The sequence below is a fragment of the Coregonus clupeaformis genome, chromosome 4 (assembly GCF_020615455.1).
Source record: "Coregonus clupeaformis isolate EN_2021a chromosome 4, ASM2061545v1, whole genome shotgun sequence".
Taxonomy (NCBI): Eukaryota; Metazoa; Chordata; class Actinopteri; order Salmoniformes; family Salmonidae; genus Coregonus; species Coregonus clupeaformis.
Genome location: NC_059195.1, coordinates 16,078,992 through 16,103,015, shown reverse-complemented (window position 1 = coordinate 16,103,015; position 24,024 = coordinate 16,078,992). Strand labels below are relative to the sequence as shown.

Here is a 24,024-nt window from a genome sequence, read left to right as displayed (position 1 = left end):
TGTAGTTTGTCATTCTTCAACTATGCATTGCTCAGGTATTTGTTAATTATGGCTTGTAAAATAAAAATGCATTGCACTGTAATGGGGACAAGGTAGCAAGGAATGAGGACACATCAATGTGATGGGTATGTCTTTTCAGACTTGGTCTGGAGAGAGCGGAGACTGCTCAGAAGGCTGTGGATGTTATTGCTGAGCTGCTGGAGAAATATGGCCAGGGAGGAAACTGCATGGAGGACCAGTCTGGCTTTACCTACAACAACAGCTTCCTCATCTCCGACAGGACTGAGGCCTGGGTTATGGAGACGTCTGGGAAGTACTGGGCAGCAGAGAAAGTGGGAGGTACATTAATAAGCTATCAGGGTTTAAGTTTACCCAACTTGTAAACTTGCAGAACAATAACAGTTTTTGTTGTTTTTAAATCCTCCATTAGATGGATATCGTAATATCTCCAATCAATACTCAATAACAACCAAGATAGACAAGGAACACCCTGGGATGAGGGAGTATGCAAAGAGCCATGGCTGGTGGGATGGGAAGGCCCCGTTTAGTTTTGCTGAGACATACTCTTTCATGACTACAGCCAGAATAGAGGCGTCTGGCAGCAGATACTGCGAAGGACGTAACCTACTAGAGAGAAGCAAAGGTGAGTTACTGTATATTGGTTAAGGATGTAGATAAATGTAGGCCTTTGTAGGCATTTGCTTTAGGGATTAGTTGTTTGCGTCGTATAGAAAAAATGGGTTTGATCAGATTTGAATCAAAACTGAATAGTGAATCCATATAGGACAGGGCTCACCAACTCTTTTCCTGGAGAGCTACTGTCCTGTAGGTTTTCGCTCCAACACAAGTTGTAACTAACCCGATTCAACTTATCAACCAGCTAATTATTAGAATCAAGTGTGCTAAATTAGGTTTTGTAGCGAAAACCTACAGGACGGTAGCTCTCCAGTAACAGGGTTGTGAGAGCCCTGATATAGGATGACAAATTTACAATGAATTACTTCTGAGTATTTAGGACACATCACAGCTGAGACAATGATGGATATCCTGAGGGACAAGGAGAGTGGCATCAACATGGAGGGGATGTTCATGACAACAGGAAGCATGGTGTCTGTCGTACCAACAGACCCCACCCTGCCAGGGGTGCACTACATCACTGGAACTCCTGACCCTGAGAGGTAGAGTATGGAGCTAGCCACTGCTCACACACCCTACCTAGCCATGTTATTGTTCCATCTACATTTTATGCAAATCAATGTATATTAAGGGTCCTTTCTTACCCAACAGGTCTGTTTTTAAACCTTTCGTCTTTGTGAACGACATTAAACAGTTGAAGCAAACTAGCTCTCCCTGTTACGGCCCTGATGACCCTGTTAAGAAGATACCCCGTTTCCAGAGCAAGCCGGATCGCAAACATCCACTGTTTATCAAACATGAGGTGGTGGCTGCAATCATTGACAGCACCAAGGTACAGAACTTTTCCAAAGCTATACATCTTAACTCTTTAAAGAATAAGCAAATATTTGGCTTAATTTTGTATTGTATTATTTTTAGGACAAAGGAAAGAAGATCATGCAGAATATGAGAGTGGTAGAAAGGGAGAAGATGGCTGAGATGGAGAAACTTTTATCAAGTGGTATTGAAGACCCTACTTCAGTTGTGCACCTGTTTTCTTACTCAGTCCAGGAAGAACTGAGCGTGTACAGTAACATTTAGTGGGATCTTTCATATTGGAATGACAAGGGGTTGTTTCAACACCAACCCCAGCATGCAATCCTGTCACTATATTGGAACAGTGAAATCATCAGTAGAAAGTATTAATACATCTAGATCAATTACAGCCTGTCATATTTTCTTTGGTTGAATATAATACTTGTTTATAATTTCAACATTAAACAGTATTACTAGAGCAGTTGAGGAGAGAGTTTAGCCTTTAGTTTGACCTTTGAGCTGTTTACTGAGTGATTTGCATAGGTTGATTTAAAGTAAAACAGGACAAATTCCCATTATCACACCACTGCCTTCAGGCATCCTAAACCACCCCGAAAGGCCTTGCAGGTAGAGCCACACCCACACGTTACCACAACATGTATCCATCATTCCTGTTTTAACCCAGGATAAAAGGAATTACATAAACCAGAGGTACAATAGAGGATAATTTTTTTCAGAACAGGCTGGGAATCAGAGGAACATGCAGCATTAGTTGGCTTCAAAGTACATGATACCGTACATTCTCTTAGTCAAGTGACATGAAATAAATACATTGACAAACCATTATTCAAACATTCATAATGCCAAACAAGGTGAATACATGCCTCAATTACCTTATTAGCAACAGTAATAAGCACAACCCCATTAAGGACAAAATAACCCAAATAATAAAGAGTACATTTAATCTGGCAAATTCGGTATTGTACTCCTTTTCTTCCAACAAACATAAGACAACCAAAACAAACTGGAATTTAATTGTTGTGTATTTAAAAATCCCAAAAGAAGATAGCTGATCAAAAATGTATATATTTTTTTGCCAAGAATCATTCAAATAAGTAAAAACCAAACAATACAATTCTGCATTAGCAGACAAGTCTGCATCCATAAACATTTGACACCATTCTATCTACATTATTCAAATGTATTAAAAATAGATCTAGCTGCCATATCCTATTTTCAAGTTATAAACGATGGCCAAATTAAGGGTATTTAGAATACACAGCAACATTACAGGCTTCCATTTTTAATACCTGAGGTCACATTGCTAAATACCATTCTTGTCATCCAAACTAAATAAAAACATGTTAAACCAGAGCCTCATGGTATACGAGTGTCATCAAGGGGATACAAGCTAGTCTGTATAATTTGAGATGATAATGCAAGATATTTGACATCCATAGTTTTGGAAGATTATCCATTATTAGTTCTGCCTCTGACAACTGTTAAATCTTGTTATGCATACAGTACCACACAAAAACATTACAATGGACAGTTTAAAAGAAAACAAACAAGTGCTCAATGCTTGTTTATGACTGCATATTTCCATGTGCAAAACAATACGAGTATTTCAAAAAGCAGTAGATTCTTCTATTCACCTCTGTGGGTTAATACTGCTAGTGCTAGGTAGGTAGAGACCTGGATTCAGGTCTGGTAGGTAGCCGATCCCTTTGTCATCCTGTGCCTCAGTAGAGCCCTTGAGACTGGGCCTGTCCAGGGCCCTTGAGACTGGGCCTGTCCAGGGCCCACCTTACGCTGTGAAGCGGTAGTGTAGCTCATCATCTTGGAAGCCGTACTCCTGGGTGATGTGCTGGAGAACCCCACCCTGCTGCAGTCGGCCCCCGTAGAGCAGAGCCTCTCCTCGGTCCTGTGACAGACCCACCTGCAATAGCCACTCCACCAGCTCAATGCCAAGAAAAGTGTCCGCCACCGTCCTCTCCCCACACCTGTGTGTCAGAGGAAGGATTCACCAACAGGCCAGTTATGCACTCCCCACAGCTGCCAGGGCCAAGAGGAACGAAAGAAAGAGGAAGCAGATACACAGGAGGAGGAAGATGGCACACAGACAAAAGCAAGAGAGAAGTGCTCAACACACAACCCATGCACCAAAAGCCAGGGAAAAATCATTTATATTAGGGATGATCAATGGGTATACAAAATGATATGTCAGACTGTCAAATCATAAGCAAAGTCGTAAAAGACTAATAATAAGAGGCGGTTTTAGTGTCTCATATTTAGTCAGAACAATCTCACCATGCAATAGTAGTTTCAAGAATACTGTAAGCCGTTTTCACAAATATACAGTGGTTGCACAGCAAAAGCAAACAGTTTCTATTGAATCCCTGAGCAGAGCAGCACTGTAAGGCGACTATAATTGACCCCTCACCTCTTCTTCTGGACAATGTCCCGGACACACTGTTCTTTGTGGTACGTGGTGAATTGAGTGCAGGTCATCATGATGTCGTCAGATACAACCAGTTGAGGCTGCTCCTCTGGCTTCATTCTATGCCACAGATTGGATATCCTGGACAAAAATACATCTCAAGGCTTCTTATTCAATACACAGCTTACTACTAGATCCTATGAAATGCAAGTCCGGGAACCACTTACCTCTTTTTAAATGGCAGTATTATCAAATGTTTGTCCAGCCCAAAAATCCCGAATGAGATGAAGCCCTGAGGACAGAAAACACAGATATGTAAACACCACCACCATTAAATGAATACAGCAGTTGTTAATGTCATTATGTCTAGGCCAGGGAGGCCTATTGTACCTGTCCATAGTTGACCACAGCACAGAAGAACTGCAGCTCTAAGTAGAGTCTCCCAGGAACTCGATTAAACAGCCACCACAGGCAGCTGGACAGGTTCTAAAACCGTGGAGAGAGATGTAATCAAACAGGGATCATCATAATAACCCAAACCTGAAGGGCAGGACAGGGGTAAAACAAATCAACAGACTCTGTTGCATAAGGTAGGCCTAGCTGTGAGGTAATGGCATAATACTCTAGCACAACATTATTACATTAACTGACCCTTGAGCAACAACCCAACCAATTAGGTTTTATCTTATTCTGAGGGAGCTTTGTGTGATGTTGAGTCACTCACAGCTAATAGGCTGACGGTCAGTAGCAGGCACAGGAGCACGTGGCGGGCCACCTGTCTGTCTGCTAGCTGCCTCTGCTGCTCCTCCTGGGCCAGTAGACAGCCTGGGGACTCACAGTCAGTCCCACACTGACCTGAGGGAGGCCACAGAGCAGACAGATGGTGAGTGACCCACAGGGTAATGACTGATAGGTTAGTTGAGTGAATAATTTGAAACCAAGTGTGACATTTGTGTGGGAATAACTATTGCAAGGAGTATTTCCTGGTCTGACCACCTGACCTGACCAGGGAAACTCCTGGCCCTTGGTTTAACAACATTATTTGTATACAGGAAGAGGAGATATCTGACACAATTAATTCAAATGAAGACTTGAGGGATGTAGGTTAGTAGGTTTCTTAAATCACTACCTGGCTCGATGACAAGTGTGTCATTTTTGTTTGTGCTGACAATCATATCAGGCATGGGCTGGGACGGAGCACAGTCACACATATGGCACTCTGACAACACACACAGAATACATTTGATCAGCATCATACAATTGATTAAATGGTATACATGTCATAAATCCAGCTAACATACAGTATACCTCTGTTGATGCTTCCGGTTCCGGCTGGCTCCAACATGTCTGGGATAGTTTGGGTATCGGGGCAACTCTGGGGCCTCAGATCCTCAGTAGTGCTTAACATAGAGTCTCTCTCCAGGACCTGGTACTTAAAATCCCATGTGCCTCGACTGAGGCCCATCAATGAGCCCCCACCCAGCACTATGCTGAAGACAAGCACAACTGAGGTGCAGATGTTCTGCGGAAGTCAAAAAGACAGAGGGTCAGGATGATGAAGTCATGTTCTATGAGAGGTGATATTTCCCCAAATCTTGAATGTCTTCTTTTCCAAGTCTGTCTCACCTGGGGTCTCCCATAGAAGAAAGCTGAGTCGATGGTGTCAGGCATCCTCTCCCCAGTTATGAGGAGCACTGCTGCCACAAGGGCTGGGACTCTGTTGGCATCAGATAAAGACTGTTTGAGCAGCAGATTCAACAAAAGGTCCCTTGGTTTCCAGCTATTTCATTATTCAGTGGAAAACTCATGACTCACCCCCAGCCTGCAATCACCAGGAAGCCTGGTGCAAACTTTAGCTCACCACCCCTTTTCATCAGCACAAGGGAAAGTGCTATCAGACCTAAAACAACACGCACTCTAGGTCGAGATTATCATTGCTAGACACCGCACTATTCACTTTTTTAATCACAGTATGTTAACATACTTTATACATACAACACAAAAGCATACTAGAGGAAAGAATGGTGGTGGTATAATGTTGACGGTTGTGTGGGTGACAGACATACCTGGCCATACATAAGTACTGTACAGTGAGCTGTATAACAGTGTGAACGTCAACACGTGTCCAATGAAGCTGTCTTGTCGCACGACAAAGTTCCACAAGATCATGCCAACACAAGCTAGAATCTGGATGCACAGAGAGGCAAACGTCAATAGACAGCAGCAAGCAATGACAACTTTTAGACAGTGATATTGCACTTACAACTTTTACTATGGACAATATGATATGTACAACATTATTCCTTGGACATACAATATGTAAATTGATGGATGTTTTGTGAAAAGTAACAGATATTCAAAAGCAAAGCCTTGCCTGTGCCAGGAACAGGTTGAGGGTGAACATGTGAGGTAGTCTCTTGAATTTCTTACTCAGGAACATGACAGTTACTGTCCAAACCTGTAACAAAAAGATAATCTCAACGCTAGATATGCTTGTCTACACAAACCATACAGAAAATGATACCATACGTCTTAATGTAAACCGGAATTGCAATTTCATAAACCCATATCACAACAAACACCACATGCATTCTAGAGCAAGTCAGTGCAATTATATCACAGCATATAAAAAGCATAGATGTCGTCCCCACAGTAACTACACTGAACAAAAACATAAAACACAACATAAAAAAATTGTTGGTCCCATGTTTCAGCTGAAATAAAAGATCCCAGAAATGTTCCATACAATACGCACAAAAAGCCTCTCTCTAAAATGTTGCACACAAATTTGTTTACATCCTTGTTAGTGAGCATTTCTCCTTTGCCAAGATAATCCATCCACCTGACAGGTGTAGCATATCAAGAAGCTGATTAAACAATAAAAGGCCACTCTAAAATGTGCAGTTTTGTCACACAACACAATGCCACAGATGTCTCAAGTTTTGAAGGAGTGTGCAATTGGCATGCTGACTGCAGGAATGTCCACCAGAGCTGTTGCCAGAGAATTGAGTGTTCATTTCTCTACCATAAGCCGTTTTAGAGAATTTCGCAGTATGTCCAACCGGCCTCACAACCGCAGACCACGTGTAACCAAGCCAGCCCAGGACCTCCACATCCGGCTTCTTCACCTGCGGGATCGTCTGAGACCAGCCACCCAGACAGCTGATGAAACTGTGGGTTTGCACATCCAAAGAATTTCTTCACAAACTGTCAGAAACTGTCTCAGGGAATCTCATCTGCGTGCTTGTCGTCCTCACCAGGGTCTTGACCTGACTGCAGTTTGGCATCGTAACCGACTTCAGTGGGCAAATGCTCACCTTCAATGGCCACTGGCACGCTGGAGAAGTGGGCTCTTCACGGATTAATCCTGGTTTCAACTGTACCGGGCAGATGGCAGACTGCGTGTATGGTGTCGTGTGGGTGAGCAGTTTGCTGATGTCAACGTTGTGAACAGAGTACCCCATGGTGGCGGTGGAGTTATGGTATGGGCAGGCAAAAGCTACAGACAACGAACACTATTGCATTTTATCGATGGCAATTTGAATGCACAGAGATACCGTGACGAGATCCTGAAGCCCATTGTCGTGCCATAATTATGTGAGAATGCTGTTCATAGACCACAGCTCAGCGTTCAACACCATGGTCCCCTCCAAGCTCATCACCAAGCTAGGGACCCTGGGACTGAACCCCTCCCTCTGCAACTGGATCCTGGACTTCCTGACAGGTCGTCCCCAGGTGGTGAGGGTAGGCAACAACACCTCCGCCACGCTGACCCTCAACAAGGGGGCCCCTCAGGGGTGTGTGCCAAGTCCCCTCTTGTACTCCCTGTTCATCCACGACTCAATGGCCACGCATGACTCCAACACAATCATCAAGTTTACTGACGACAACAGTGGTAGGCCTGATCACCGACGGCGATGAGTCAGCCTACAGGGAGGAGGACAGAGGCTTAGCAGTGTGGTGCCAGGACAACAACCTCTCCTCAACATTAGTAAGACCAAGGAGCTAATCAAGGACTATAGGAGAAAGAGGGGAGAGCACGCCCCCATCCACATCGACGGGGCTGTTTTAGAGCGGGTCGAGAGCTTCAAGTTTCTTGGCGTCCACATCAATAAAGGCCTTTGCAGACTGTACGATTTTCTTATGCCACGATTTTACCATCCCAGACATCTTGGCTCATTCAGTGTGACAGAGTCTAGGTCTGCCGATTAAGTAGGCTCCGACAAAGTTCTGCCAGTGTTCATTTTTTTGCCTTTATCGTTAAATGTAGCTGGTGTTACGAGCCGATCCCGGTGACTGACCAATAGGAACACGGCAGGCACTGAGTATGCACACAATACTAAGATGATTGTGAATTGTCAGATTAATATATCATATTTAAACATTTACATGCTGTGCAAGAAGAACGATTCCCCTAATAATCTTGTTTAGGCTACATGACATCTGAAAATCAGGCTACCTGATGGGATTTGGATAAATGCACAATATCGCCACTCAAAATAAACGTTCTACCACAGAGACCATGTTATTTTAGGGAAGCCTATTTGATTCTGAGTTCGGACATAAAGTTTGTATGCAAAAACAATTTCTAAAAGGCATAGCTACTTTAAATTTTTCCGAACTCACTTCACTTGTGTATAAGCATAGTGAGGCTTGCGCTGCTTGTGCTGGCACATGCACAGATAAATACACCGCTGCAGTTGACGTAGCCTACGTCGGCTGACGTAGCCTCACAAGCCAATTGTACAATCTGGCCAAGTTGATATCAAGATTTTAACGTTGCAGTGTGACGTGATAATTGTAAAAGACTGAATCCGACAGTCTGCAAAGCCCTTAAGGACTTAAGGACTTAACATGGTTCACACACACCCGCAGTCGTAAAGAGGGCACGGCAGCCCTCTTTACGACTGCGGGTGTGTGTGAACCATGTGAAAATATTTGGCAAGGGGCCTCGGATCCTCAAAAAGTTACACAGCTGCACCATCGAGAGCATTTTGACTGGCTGCATCACCACTTGGTATGGCAAATGCACCACCCTTGACCGCAAAGCGCTACAGAGGGTGGTGCGGACAGCCCAGTACATCACTGGGGCTGTGCTCCCTGCCATCCAGGACCTCTATATCAGGTGGTATCAGAGGAAGGCTGAAAAAATGCCAAAGAATCCAGCCACCCAAGCCATAGACTGTTCCACTCTACTACTGTCCGGCAAACGGTACTGGAGCATCGGCTCTTGGACCAACAGGCTCGAGACAGCTTCTACCCCCAAGCCATAAGACTGCTAAATAGTCAATTAATGGTACCAAAACTATCTGCACTGACTATCTTGCACTGACCCTACGCACACGCACTAGACATCCATCCATATACAGTGGGGAAAAAAAGTATTTAGTCAGCCACCAATTGTGCAAGTTCTCCCACTTAAAAAGATGAGAGAGGCCTGTAATTTTCATCATAGGTACACGTCAACTATGACAGGCAAAATTAGAAAAAATAATCCAGAAAATCACATTGTAGGATTTTTAATGAATTTATTTGCAAATGATGGTGGAAAATAAGTATTTGGTCAATAACAAAAGTTTCTCAATACTTTGTTATATACCCTTTGTTGGCAATGACACAGGTCAAACGTTTTCTGTAAATCTTCACAAGGTTTTCACACACTGTTTCTGGTATTTTGGCCCATTCCTCCATGCAGATCTCCTCTAGAGCAGTGATGTTTTGAGGCTGTCGCTGGGCAACACAGACTTTCAACTCCCCTCCAAAGATTTTCTATGGGGTTGAGATCTGGAGACTGGCTAGGCCACTCCAGGACCTTGAAATGCTTCTTACGAAGCCACTCCTTCGTTGCCCGGGCGGTGTGTTTGGGATCATTGTCATGCTGAAAGACTCAGCCACATTTCATCTTCAATGCCCTTGCTGATGGAAGGAGGTTTTCACTCAAAATCTCACGATACATGGCCCCATTCATTCTTTCCTTTACACGGATCAGTCGTCCTGGTCCCTTTGCAGAAAAACAGCCCCAAAGCATGATGTTTCCACCCCCATGCTTCACAGTAGGTATGGTGTTCTTTGGATGCAACTCAGCATTCTTTGTCCTCCAAACACAACGAGTTGAGTTTTTATCAAAAAGTTCTATTTTGGTTTCATCTGACCATATGACATTCTCCCAATCCTCTTCTGGATCATCCAAATGCACTTCAGACGGGCCTGGACATGTACTGGCTTAAGCAGGGGGACACGTCTTGCACTGCAGGATTTGAGTCCCTGGCGGCGTAGTGTGTTACTGATGGTAGGCTTTGTTACTTTGGTCCCAGCTCTCTGCAGGTCATTCACTAGGTCCCCCCGTGTGGTTCTGGGATTTTTGCTCACCGTTCTTGTGATCATTTTGACCCCAAGGGGGGGAGATCTTGCGTGGAGCCCCAGATCGAGGGAGATTATCAGTGGTCTTGTATGTCTTCCATTTCCTAATAATTGCTCCCACAGTTGATTTCTTCAAACCAAGCTGCTTACCTATTGCAGATTCAGTCTTCCCAGCCTGGTGCAGGTCTACAATTGTGTTTCTGGTGTCCTTTGACAGCTCTTTGGTCTTGGCCATAGTGGAGTTTGGAGTGTGACTGTTTGAGGTTGTGGACAGGTGTCTTTTATACTGATAACAAGTTCAAACAGGTGCCATTAATACAGGTAACGAGTGGAGGACAGAGGAGCCTCTTAAAGAAGAAGTTACAGGTCTGTGAGAGCCAGAAATCTTGCTTGTTTGTAGGTGACCAAATACTTATTTTCCACCATAATTTGCAAATAAATTCATTAAAAATCCTACGATGTGATTTTCTGGATTTTTTCCCCTCAATTTGTCTGTCATAGTTGACGTGTACCTATGATGAAAATTACAGGCATCTCTCATCTTTTTAAGTGGGAGAACTTGCACAATTGGTGGCTGACTAAATACTTTTTTTCCCCCACTGTACACAAATACAGTGGCTTGCGAAAGTATTCACCCCCTTGGCATTTTCCCTATTTTGTTGCCTTAAAATCTGAATTTAAATGGAATTTTGGGGGGTTTGTATCATTTGATTTACACAACATGCCTACCACTTTGAAGATGCAAAATATTTCTTATTGTGAAAAAGGTTGGAGTCATTAAAACTCATTTTTCAGCCACTCCACAAATGTCTTGTAACAAACTATAGTTTTGGCAAGTCGGTACTTTGTGCATGACACAAGTAATTTTTCAAACAATTGTTTACAGACAGATTATTTAATTTATAGTTCACTGTATCCCAATTCCAGTGGGTCAGAAGTTTACATACACTAAGTTGACTGTGCCTTTAAACAGCTTGGAAAATTCCAGAAAATGATGTCATGGCTTTAGAAGCTTCTGATAGGCTAATTGATATCATTTGAGTCAATTAGAGGTGTACCTGTGGATGTATTTCAAGGCCTACCTTCAAACTCAGTGCCTCTTTGCTTGACATCATGGGAAAATCAAAAGAAAATCAGCCAAGACCTCAGAAAAAAATGGTAGACCTCCACATGTCTGGTTCATCCTTGGGAGCAATTTCCAAACGCCTGAAGGTACCACGTTCATCTGTACAAACAATAGTACGCAAGTATAAACACCATGGGACCACGCAGCCGTCATACCACTCAGGAAGGAGACGCGTTCTGTCTCCTAGAGATTAACGTACTTTTGTGCGAAAAGTGCAAATCAATCCCAGAACAATAAACAAAAGGACCTAGTGAAGATGCTGGAGGAAACAGGTACAAAAGTATCTATATCCACAGTAAAACGAGTCCTATAATCAACATAACCTGAAAGGCCTCTCAGCAAGGAAGCAGCCACTGCCCCAAAACCACCATAAAAAAGCCAGACTACCGTTTGCAACTGCACATGTGGTTGAAAAACGAGTTTTAATGACTCCAACCTAAGTGTATGTAAACTTCCGACTTCAACTGTATACACATACATACATACATACATACATACATACATACATACATACATACATACATACATACATACATACATACATACATACATACATACATACATACATACATACATACATACATACATACATACATACATACATACATACATACATACATACATACATACATACATACATACATACATACATACATACATACATACATACATACATACATACATACATACATACATACATACATACATACATACATACATACATACATACATACATACATACAGCAAAAAAAGAAACGTCCCTTTTTCTGGACCCTGTCTTTCAAAGATAATTCGTAAAAATCCAAATAACTTCATAGATCTTCATTGTAAAGGGTTTAAACACACTGTTTCCCATGTTTTCCCAATGAACCATAAACAATTAATGAACATGCACCTGTGGAACGGTCGTTAAGACACTAACAGCTTACAGACGATAGGCAATTAAGGTCACAGTTATGAAAACTTAGGACACTAAAGAGGCCTTTCTACTGACTCTGTAAAACACCAAAAGAAAGATGCCCATGGTCCCTGCTCATCTGCGTGAACGTGCCTTAGGCATGCTGCAAGGAGGCATGAGGACTGCAAATGTGGCCAGGGCAATAAATTGCAATGTCCGTACTGTGAGACGCCTAAGACAGTGCTACAGGGAGACAGGACGGATAGCTGATCGTCCTCGCAGTGTTGCAGACCACGTGTAACAACACCTGCACAGGATCGGTACATCCAAACATCACACCTGCAGGACAGGTACAGGATGGCAACAACAACTGCCCGAGTTACACCAGGAACGCACAATCCCTCCATCAGTGCTCAGACTGTCCGCAATAGGCTGAGAGAGGCTGGATTGAGGGCTTGTAGGCCTGTTGTAAGGCAGGTCCTCACCAGACATCACCGGCAACAACGTCGCCTATGGGCACAAAACCACCGTCGCTGGACCAAACAGGACTGGCAAAAAGTGCTCTTCACTGACGAGTCGCGGTTTTGTCTCACCAGGGGTGATGGTCGGATTCGCGTTTATCGTCGAAGAAATGAGCGTTACACCGAGGCCTGTACTCTGGAGCGGGATCGATTTGGAGGTGGAGGGTCCATCATGGTCTGGGGCGGTGTGGCAGAGCATCATCGGACTGAGCTTGTTGTCATTGCAGGCAATCTCAACGCTGTGCGTTACAGGGAAGACATCCTCCTCCCTCATGTGGTACCCTTCCTGCAGGCTCATCCCGACATGACCCTCCAGCATGACAATGCCACCAGCCATACTGCTCGTTCTGTGTGTGATATCCTGCAAGACAGGAATGTCAGTGTTCTGCCATGGCCAGCGAAGAGCCCGGATCTCAATCCCATCTGGGACCTGTTGGATCGGAGGGTGAGGGCTAGGGCCATTCCCCCTAGAAATGTCTGGGAACTTGCAGGTGCCTTGGTGGAAGAGTGGGGTAACATCTCACAGCAAGAACTGGCAAATCTGGTGCAGTCCATGAGGAGGAGATGCACTGCATACTTAATGCAGCTGGTGGCCACACCAGATACTGACTGTTACTTTCTGTTAGTCACATGTCTGTGGAACTTGTTCATTTTATGTCTCAGTTGTTGAATCTTGTTATGTTCATACATGTTAAGTTTGCTGAAAGTAAATGCAGTTGACAGTGAGAGGATGTTTCTTTTTTTGCTGAGCTATAGATAGATAGATAGATATACATACACACACTACATTATCACTCCCACACAAAACCCATCCACTATATACACACACGCATACCGACAACACAAACACTCACACTTTTACACTCATCATTTGCTGCTGCTACTCTGTTCTTTATTTTGCTCTTATTATTATTATCTATCCTTTCATTTTACCCTGCCTTCATGTACATACAGTGCATTCGGAAGGTATTCAGACCTGTTTACTTTTTCCACAGTTTGTTACGTTACAGCCTTATTCTAAAAATTGATGAAATCGTTTTTTTCCCCTCATCAATCTACACACAATACCCCATACTGACAAAGCAAAAACAGGTTTTTAGAAAACAGTTATTTTCAGGTCTCTCCAGATATGTTCGAACGGATTCAAGTCCGGAAACTGGCTGGGCCACTCAAGGACATTCAGAGACCTGTCCCGAAGCCACTCCTGCGTTGTTTTTGCTTAGGGTTGTTGTCCTGTTGGAAGGTGAACCTTCGCCCCAGTCTGAGGTCCTGAGCAGGTTTTCATCAAGGATCTCTCTGTACTTTGCTCCGTTCATCTTTCCCTCGATCCCGTCCAGTCTCCCAGTCCCTGCCACTGAAAAACATCCCCACAGCATGATGCTGCCACCACCATGCTTCACCGTAGGGATGGTGCCAGGTTTCCTTCAGACGTGATGCTTGTCATTCAGACCAAAGAGTTCAATCTTGGTTTCATCAGACCAGAGAATCTTGTTTATCATGGTCTGAGTGTCCTTTAGGTGCCTTTTGGCAAACTCCAAGAGGCTGTCATGAGCCTTTTACTGAGGAGTGGCTTCCGTCTGGCCACTCTACCGTAAAGGCCTGATTGGTGGAGTGCTGCAGAGATGGTTGTCCTTCTGGAAGGTTCTCCCATCTCCACAGAGAAACTCTGGAGCTCTGTCAGAGTGACCATGGGGTTCTTGGTCACCTCCCTGACCAAGGCTTTTCTCCCCTGATTGCTCGGTTTGGTCGGGTGGCCAGCTCTAGGAAGAGTCTTGGTGGTTCCTAACTTCTTCCATTTAAGAATGATGGAGGCCACTTTGTTCTTGGGTACCTTCAATGCTGCAGAAATGTTTTGGTACCCTTCACCAGATCTGTGCCTCGACACATTCCTGTCTCGGAGCTCTACAGACAATTCCTTCGACCTCATGGCTTGGTTTTTGCTCTGACATGCACTGTCAACTGTGGGACCTTATATAGTCAGGTGTGTGCCTTTCCAAATCATGTCCAATCAATTGAATTTACCACAAGTGGACTCCAATCAAGTTGTAGAAACATCAAGGATGATCAATGGAAACAGGATGCACCTGAGCTCAATTTCGAGTCTCAAAGCAAAGGGTCTGAATACTTCTTCAAATAAGGTTCTGTTTTTTATTTTTAATACATTTGCTCAAATTTCTTAAAACCTGTTTTCGCTTTGTCATTATGGGGTATTGAGTGTAGATTGATGAGGAAACATTTTTATTTAATCCATTTTAGAATAAGGCTGTAATGTAACTAAATGTGGAAAAAGGGAAGGGGTCTAAATACTTTCCGAATGCACTGCATCTACCTCAAATACCTCTGCACATTGATCTGGTACTGGTACGCCCGGTATACAGCTCCATTATTATGTATTTTATTTTATTCCTTGTGTTACTATTTTATTTTAGAAATCTGCATCGTTAGGAAGGGCTCATAAGCACGCATTTCACAGTAAAGTCTACACCAGATGTATTCAGCGCATGTGTAAAATAAAATTGGATATGACCAGTCTAGAATGTACAAAAATAAAATAAGGGCCAGCCGAATGGGAACAGGAACAGAAATTAAACAGTCCTAAATTTAAAGCTGCTCTCTGTGTATCAAATCAAATTTCAAATCTAATGTATTTATAAAGCCATTTTTACATCAGCAGATTTCTCCTAGCAATGTGTTCACGGTTCGTTACAGAAGTGAAACTGAGGCCACATTATAGGAGGAAGTAAGCCTCAAGTATCATATCATTGGCACCAGACAGAGACATCCTGCTGATGACTTTGAACTGCCTGGTTTCAAGTCATATCCCCATCTCTGCTGTTCATAGACTCCCTGCGCTAAGCTTTTCAATATCATTGTTTCCATTTTCAATACTGAATCAATGTAGCCCAGTCTAGACAGCATCACCTGATACCACACTCAACTACTGTCCCCGAATTCCACAACATAAATGGGATTAGGTACAAAGAAGCTTTAGTACAATCAACACAGCACCCTGCTTGTGGGTTATCATTTCCTGAAATCCGACCACCCTGTCTGAAATAAAATAGGCTAACCAGCACAAAGCCAGTTAAGAGATAACGATTACAGTTAATGATAGTTCTTCGTTCATAATGGTTGGAGGCAGTCAAAACTCACCAGTGTAACTAAGCTGATGATGCTGACATTAAAGCTGACATTCTGCAGTGAATCCATCAATGGTTTAGGGTCCATCCATGGTATTGTCAGCAACCACGCAGAAACATACATTATGGGAGCTGAGAGGAATGTGCTTAGTACCATCCCTGATGTAACCTGTTAGAAAACAATACACAAAGAAAACAATTATGACACTGTCAATGTCTTCCTATGGCATACATTTCGATCCATACAGGAGAGGGTTGATGACTTACGACTTGTAGCTCCATGTTATAGTGAGCAGCATAGATGGCCACACTGGGGGCGGTTGGGAAGACTCCATAGAGGAAGGCATAGTTGGAGAGACTGGAGTGGTTGAGACCAGAGTTGGTGTGGTCGGCGTCCAGTAGCTCTACCATTTCTCGACAGATCAACGGCATCACCAACCTCCAGAAGAAAAAACATGTTATTAAGTTTAATGTTACTAAAGTTTACAAGAGAAATGCTGGATTCATTCACAATGAATCAATCATCAGGTGAGAAGGAAGATACTTTATTGTCAAGGGTTATGAGAATAAAGAATGTTCTGAAGGTCAAAACACTGAAATGTGGGTGTGTGCCAGCATTGAAGAATGTTGGTATTACACAATACAATGGCAGTCATGTGCCTACGGTTGTAACAGACCTATATGGATGTACAGTTACTTATGAGTCAATAACATGTTGTTGTCAGCTCTCCCACAGGCCCAGACCTGCATGGCATTACACTAACACAGAACATGTCATTACCAGCAGGTGTGGTGTGGTCTTAGGTCCTGACACTGTATGATTACAACTAAAGCTTTAAAGAACAGTATGAACATATATGAACTGTAGTCCTATATGAATATGAAATTGTAGCACAGTTCATGTATGCTCAAGTTGGTATTAGGTAAAAAAAAAAACACACAAAAAAAACATACTATACATGTGTAATAATCTACCCTAACATTCTTAAACTCAAACAATCCCTCCTAAATCCACCCCAAATACTCACAGTTTTGCAGTGATGAGCAGGATTAGGGCTACAACAGTAGACCCGGTGAGCTTTCCCAACTGGCCCACCATGGAGAGGCCCAAGTAGAACAGGGCCGCTCCTCCAAAAGAGTTAGCCAGGCCATCCACAAACTGCTCCATGAAAGCAGGGATCTTCTGATCAAGGATGAAGTGGAAGATAATGCCTATAACAACCATGAAGACGATGGGGTTCTTCAGAACCTGAAAGATGACCACACCCACTATCTGGAGTTTGCTCTGCTGCTGGTCTCTCTGGTCCCTCCACTTCTGGATCTCACAGAAGGCAAAGCCAATGGGGTTGAGAACCATGAGGGACACTGGTGCCACCAGGTAGATGTACTGTAGGTACTCTGAGTGAGTGTTCTTGTACAAGGCCTCAACTGTGAAGAAACAAAAAGGTACAGTTCAGGAAGTTATCTTTTAGGGAGGGGAGGAGAGCAGAGTGAATCAGACTCTTTGTCACAAACCAACCAAACAAGATTTAAAAGTATGAAAGACATTCAAGACATCAATTTCATTTGTTCTGAGGTTCTGCCAGGAGGCTCTCAATTTGGAAGGAGTGAAACTGAAAGGATGAAAAGAATAAGAATACAACACTCACCAATAGGATATCCCAAAGCAAAGTCATTGCTTTGAGTAGCAAAGATAGAGAAGAGACCAGCTTTGCTGAAGCGAGTGTCAGGACTGGCAACCAGTAGTGTAATCAGACACACAATGAAAAACACAGACACTTTGGCGATGAGAATACTCCACAAAAATGACCAAATGACATTGCCAAAGTCCAACAGTACCATGTTCTTAAAGAGCAATGCTGGGAGGGCAAACTTGGACACAAAGTTCCCCAATCCTTTGGCCTGTGTGGATGTGATGATGTTTGCACGTCCAGCAATGTAGCCACACAAGATGATCCCAAAACACTCCAGGAGTGCTGGGAAGAGCTTGTCAATGGACATGGTGGGAGGGGTTTCAGGGGGATCCACGTCCCCATAGGAAATATTGAGGTTGGCAGGGACCTTCATAGTGGCGGTGGTGGCTTAAGTCCTCAGATAGCAGCTCTCATGACTGGCCACGCTGATGGGGTTGCTGGTTTCACTACCAGTCACTGAAAATCGAAAATACATGGAGGTCAGTCAACTGCTACCATTTCAATTTAGAGTCCCTAAAACAGCAGTCATGAAAATGTTACACAATTGTAAAATTTCTGTAAAAATGTCCTCGTCTGTACAAGTAATACAATTTTGTAGTTTTTTCACACGCATGTTCCTGAAAACTGAAGAATCACTAAGCTAGCTAGATAATAACAAAGTCTATATTTATCCACTGATGAAAACCAGAAAATGTGGTACCACTGACTTTTCATGACAACAACATAGTATTTACATAGCAGTTACAGTGGGGGAAAAAAGTATTTAGTCAGCCACCAATTGTGCAAGTTCTCCCACTTAAAAAGATGAGAGAGGCCTGTAATTTTCATCATAGGTACACGTCAACTATGACAGACAAAATGAGAATTTTTTTCCCAGAAAAACACATTGTAGGATTTTTTATGAATTTATTTGCAAATTATGGTGGAAAATAAGTATTTGGTCAATAACAAAAGTTTCTCAATATTTTGTTATATACCCTTTGTTGGCAATGATACAGGTCAAACGTTTAGTGTAAGTCTTCACAAGGTTTTCACACACTGTTGCTGGAGACTGGCTAGGCCACTCCAGGACCTTGAAATGCTTCTTACGAAGCCACTCCTTCGTTGCCCGGGCGGTGTGTTTGGGATTATTGTCATGCTGAAAGACCCAGCCACGTTTCATCTTCAATGCCCTTGCTGATGGAAGGAGGTTTTCACTCAAAATCTCACGATACATGGCCCCATTCATTCTTTCCTTTACACGGATCAGTCGTCCTGGTCCCTTTGCAGAAAAACAGCCCCAAAGCATGATGTTTCCACCCCCATGCTTCACAGTAGGTATGGTGTTCTATGGATGCAACTCAGCATTCTTTGTCCTCCAAACACGACGAGTTGAGTTTTTACTAAAAAGTTATATTTTGGTTTCATCTGACATTCTCCCAATCCTCTTCTGGATCATCCAAATGCACTCTAGCAAACTTCAGACGGGCCTGGACATGTACTGGCTTAAGCAGGGGGACACGTCTTGCACTGCAGGATTTGAGTCCCTGGCGGCGTAGTGTGTTACTGATGGTAGGCTTTGTTACTTTGGTCCCAGCTCTCTGCAGGTCATTCACTAGGTCCCCCTGTGTGGTTCTGGGATTTTTGCTCACCGTTCTTGTGATCATTTTGACCCCACGGGGTGAGATCTTGCGTGGAGCCCCAGATCGAGGGAGATTATCAGTGGTCTTGTATGTCTTCCATTTCCTAATAATTGCTCCCACCGTTGATTTCTTCAAACCAAGCTGCTTACCTATTGCAGATTCAGTCTTCCCAGCCTGGTGCAGGTCTACAATTTTGTTTCTGGTGTCCTTTGACAGCTCTTTGGTCTTGGCCATAGTGGAGTTTGGAGTGTGACTGTTTGAGGTTGTGGACAGGTGTCTTTTATACCGATAACAAGTTCAAACAGGTGCCATTAATACAGGTAACGAGTGGAGGACAGAGGAGCCTCTTAAAGAAGAAGTTACAGGTCTGTGAGAGCCAGAAATCTTGCTTGTTTGTAGGTGACCAAATACTTATTTTCCACCATAATTTGCAAATAAATTCATTAAAATTCCTACAATGTGATTTTCTGGATTTTTTTTTCTCAATTTGTCTGTCATAGTTGACGTGTAGCTATGATGAAAATTACAGGCCTCTCTCATCTTTTTAAGTGGGAGAACTTGCACAATTGGTGGCTGACTAAATAAAAAATTTCCCCACTGTACATAGGTAGAAGTTAGATGGGTAACTGGTAAACACACACCAAATGCAACCCACAGACTATCAGTTAGCTAGTAGTTACTTTGTAGCATAATGTAACCTTCTGACAGTGTAAGCTACTTTTAAACTCGGACAAAACAGAGATGCTAGTTCTAGTTCCCAAGAAACAAAGAGATCTGCTGTTTGATCTGACAATTCATCTTGATGGTTGTACAGTCGTCTCAAATAAAACTGTAAAGGACCTCGGCGTTACTCTGGAACCTGATCTTTGAAACATTGCAAAGAGCTGAAACTTTATGTCCAAAAATTATGCAGAAAAGTCGATGGGGTTGAGGACAGGGCTCTGTGCAGGCCAGTCAAGTTCTTCCACATTGATCTCGACAAACAATGCGCTTCAGCACTCGGCGGTCCCGTTCTGTGAGCTTGTGTGGCCTACCACTTCACGGCTGAGCCGTTGTTGCTCCTAGACGTTTCTACTTCACAATAACAGCACTTACAGTTGACCGGGCAGCTCTAGCAGGGCAGAAATTTGACCAACTGACTTGTTGGAAAGGTGGCATCCTATGACGTTGCCACGTTGAAAGTCACTGAGCTCTTCAGTACGGGCCATTCTACTGTAAATGTTTGTCTATGGCGATTGCATGGCTGTGTGCTCGATTATATACACCTGTTAGCAACGAGTGTGGCTGAAATAGCCGAATCCACTAATTTGAAAGGTTGTCCACATACTTTGTAATGTACCTACACATACGCAATGGTCACAAGACGCAGGCCTCCTTATTGTCCCTAGAATTTCTAAGCAAACAGCTGAAGGCAGAGCTTTCTCCTATAGAGGTACATTTTTATGGATCAGTCTGCCTATCCATGTGAGAGACGCAGACTGTCTTGACCTTTAAGTCTTTACTGAGTAGGTCCTATGATTGAGTGTAGTCTGGCCCTGGGTTGCGAAGGTGAATGGCAAGGCACTGGAGTGACAAACCACCCTTGCTGTCTCTGCCTGGCCGGCTCACCTCTCTCCACTGGGATTCTCTGCCTCTAACCCTATTACTGGGGCTGAGTCACTTGCTTACTAGTGCTCTCCCATGCCACCCATAGGAGGGGTGCGTCACATTGTACCCCCTCAGCTCGTGCGGTGGAGGAGATCTTCGTGGGCTATACTCAGCCTTGTCTCAGGGTAGTAAGTTGGTGGTCTGTTGATATCCCTCTAGTGGTGTGGGGGCTGTGCTTTGGCAAAGTGGGTGGGGTTATATCCTGCCTGGTTGACCCTGTCCGGGGGTATCGTCGGACAGGGCCAGTGTCCCCCGACCCTCCCCATCTCAGTCTCCAGTATTTATCCTGCAATAGTCTATTTGCCAAGGAGCTAGGGTCAGTCTGTCCTATCTGGTGAAATTCTCCTGTCTTATCTGGTGTCCTGTGTGAACTTAAGTGTTCTCTCTCTCTCTCTCTCTCTCTCTCTCTCTCTCTCTCTCTCTCTCTCTCTCTCTCTCTCTCTCTCTCTCTCTCTCTCTCTCTCTCTCTCTCTCTCTCTCTCTCTCTCTCTCTCTCTCCTCTCTCTCTCTCTCTCTCTCTCTCTCTCTCTCTCTCTCTCTCTCTCTCTCTCTCTCTCTCTCTCTCTCTCTCTCTCTCTCTCTCTCTCTCTCTCTCTCTCTCTCTCCATAATTACATAACAAAACAAATGGATGACCATGCTTTGTATTGTTTCTAAAAACAAGAAATATATTAGCAATAAATAATGTGGTATATTGCTAAATTTCATTTCATTTTTTGTGACCTGAGTCTTTTAACCAAAATATCAGATGATACAAAATGTTCTGTTCAGCTGCCCCTTTAAGGGCAGAGGGTTACCGTGGTAACGGGGCCACTCAAGTAGTGTAATGTGTCTGTGTGTAAGATTTCGGATCTGATTAGGGCGTCTCTTCACTATCAGCTGAAGCAGCAGACTCAAACTAAGTTGAAAAACATCAGAGCTTGTGAACAAAACAATGTAAATAGTCAAGAAACACGAGGACAAAGTCTCACTTTGTAGACTTTAGACTAAATTAGGCCAACAACTTTTATGCCTGTGCGCAGCTCCTCCAAAAATGAATCTAACAGCACTTCACTCAGTGCGCACAGCTCTCCTGCCAGGCAGTGTTGGTGCGTGATGTGGGATATAGGATTTATATTTATTTGTGTGATTAGCATCTATGAAACAAAACAGAAGACATACTTTGAAAACATCTACTGCAGCATATTTCTACAATAAATCGCAACTCGCACATGTGCTCAACTTGACTTTTGACTATTTTTATTCGCAAATGTAATGCACTGTAGAGCTCTGCAAATTGACCACCCGCCAACGTGGCTGGTGAAATAGACATTCTTACCCGCCAATACCTAAATCTAACCGCATTTGGCGGGTGGCAGTGTTAATTTTATGCTCTGGGATTAGGTCAATTCCATGGTAACAGAATGACGCAGAGACTGATTTTTCACTTTAAAAGTATGCTAAACAAAAACCATTGATTGCAAAGTTAAACAAACCATACAACTCAAGGACTAGGCCTACTTTTAACAATTTCCACATAATTTTTTTTGAAAAACACATTTACTTGAAGAACAGTGCAGATGTAAAGTTAAGTAACAGAATGACGGTAAAATCTCCCTCAGTTTTTTTATGTGACCACGTTTTCCAAACACTTGGTTAAATATCTACTCCGAATTAAGATTCAAAGATGTCTGCAGAAAGAATGGGGTGTCAGCTACCGTATATGACACCTTGAGTTTGAGCAAATATATTTTGGTTATTGAACTACAGTAAGTGAAGTGGATAAATATCCGGTAACAGAACGATGGTAACAAAATGACATCATGGGTCCCTGATCTGTACTATAGAGAAATGTATAAAGTTGAATGTCATTCGCTTCATGGCGATGTATCCTGAATAGGTACACAAAGGCCGAAAATGTGTATATCCTCCTTTACATGTCTGGGTATTATTCTACACACTAGCCCTGTCAAAATACCCATACTAGCTTACTACATACTTAAACTGCACACGACGTTTGATCTAGTAGAATTCACTTGTCTTTTCCAACTCAAGTGTTTGACAACAGCTGATAATCAGATAAATTGACGTGCTGTACCAAAATTAACGAATGGCAGGGGTCAACGCAATCTCGTATTACATGACACATTTGGAGTACTATTTTTAAAATGTCACATACTATAAAACATTATATATTTTTTACATACGGTTTAGTACGCTAGTATGAGGATTCGCACACTACCACTTCTAATGAGCTCCGCCCCAAAACAAGACCAAATTTGGTTGGTCTGGATCAAGCATAGACATCTATGTTTCACAAGTACAACTACTTTCCAACGTCCATGGACGCCTGGGGTGTCAGTCAGTTCTCAGTGGGGGAGAGGGCTGGTTACAGTAAATGGAACGAGGGGGTAGGTCTCAGTAAAAGCTGGGAGAGGTGACATTAACTGGAGAGAGAGAGAGCAGAAGAGAGAGAGAGAAAGAGGAAGAGAGCAAGGGCTTTGACCACCACACCACAGACAGAGAAAGAAAATAGTTATGATCTGAACATAACTGTATGCGAGTGGAAGGGAGGACAGTACAGTAGCAGGTGACCCAACTGAGGTTTGTGACTACTATGAGTTCCCATTGTAGACCATTTAGTAGCAGTCAATCTGTTCCTGATTTATTGGTCATTCTGTTGTGTTACCTATTTGGTAGAATAATAACGCATTTAAAAATTTTTTTTTTTATAAACTCTTAGCTTTCATTTGACACCAAATGTAATGTGCTCTTATGAACTTCACATGTTAGTGCTCGTGAGTCATGGGGCGTTTTACATGGAAATGCCCATGATGAGCTAAGTTAGCTAACGTTAGCTAGCTATAGACAGCCAATTAACCTTGCTCTAGCCAGATAATATGTGCGCTATTTAGAAATAGGTGACATGCTAGCTTGCCAAAGGCACTGAATGTACCGGGTGCTATTTTGTCTAGTCTACTCCAAGTAGCTAACTGTTAAAAATTAAGACGACAAGACAACTTACCGATACCTCTCTCCATGTCAAGCGCACCGTCTGTGTCTGTCAGTTCTTGTAGCTAACGCTACACTCCTTGTTTTGACTGCAGTGAAAACTACTTCACCAATCAAATGACATTGGGGCGGAAGGGACCAATGGCTAGATTCGA

General features: G+C 43.2%; 2 protein-coding genes across 2 annotated transcripts in view; one reads left to right on the top strand and one right to left on the bottom strand.

The window, feature by feature from the left end:
• The window catches only part of scrn3 (secernin 3), an 8,120-nt gene extending 5,315 nt beyond the window's left edge, over positions 1 to 2,805 (top strand). Inside the window, exons 4-8 of the mRNA XM_041865545.2 lie at positions 140 to 339; positions 431 to 643; positions 1,016 to 1,178; positions 1,288 to 1,468; positions 1,555 to 2,805. Of these exons, the coding sequence (XP_041721479.1) occupies positions 140 to 339; positions 431 to 643; positions 1,016 to 1,178; positions 1,288 to 1,468; positions 1,555 to 1,716 (919 nt within the window). The 3' untranslated portion in view covers positions 1,717 to 2,805. The remainder of the gene's footprint in view (positions 1 to 139; positions 340 to 430; positions 644 to 1,015; positions 1,179 to 1,287; positions 1,469 to 1,554) is intronic.
• On the bottom strand, positions 2,144 to 24,024 carry LOC121552567 (integral membrane protein GPR155-like). Its single transcript, XM_041865524.2, has 16 exons — positions 23,883 to 24,024; positions 17,566 to 18,066; positions 16,945 to 17,344; positions 16,184 to 16,355; positions 15,930 to 16,085; positions 6,246 to 6,329; positions 5,938 to 6,058; positions 5,687 to 5,771; positions 5,498 to 5,588; positions 5,180 to 5,393; positions 5,001 to 5,090; positions 4,596 to 4,726; positions 4,262 to 4,357; positions 4,099 to 4,163; positions 3,875 to 4,012; positions 2,144 to 3,434 (listed from the first exon to the last, which is right to left on the bottom strand). Exons 2-16 carry the CDS (start codon positions 17,981 to 17,983, stop codon positions 3,239 to 3,241), a joined length of 2,457 nt encoding a protein of 818 aa, XP_041721458.1. The 5' UTR covers positions 17,984 to 18,066; positions 23,883 to 24,024; the 3' UTR covers positions 2,144 to 3,238.

What these genes read in the sequence shown, in the direction of transcription:
- LOC121552567 (XM_041865524.2), bottom strand. Translation starts at nt 17,983, where the DNA reads ATGAAGGTCCCTGCCAACCTCAATATTTCCTATGGGGACGTGGATCCC. An exon ending in CTGCTCATCACTGCAAAACT is followed by an intron (nt 16,356 to 16,944) that starts GTGAGTATTTGG and finishes TTTCTTCTGGAG; the next exon opens with GTTGGTGATGCCGTTGATCT. An exon ending in CTGTGGTCAACTATGGACAG is followed by an intron (nt 4,164 to 4,261) that starts GTACAATAGGCC and finishes TTCTGTCCTCAG; the next exon opens with GGCTTCATCTCATTCGGGAT.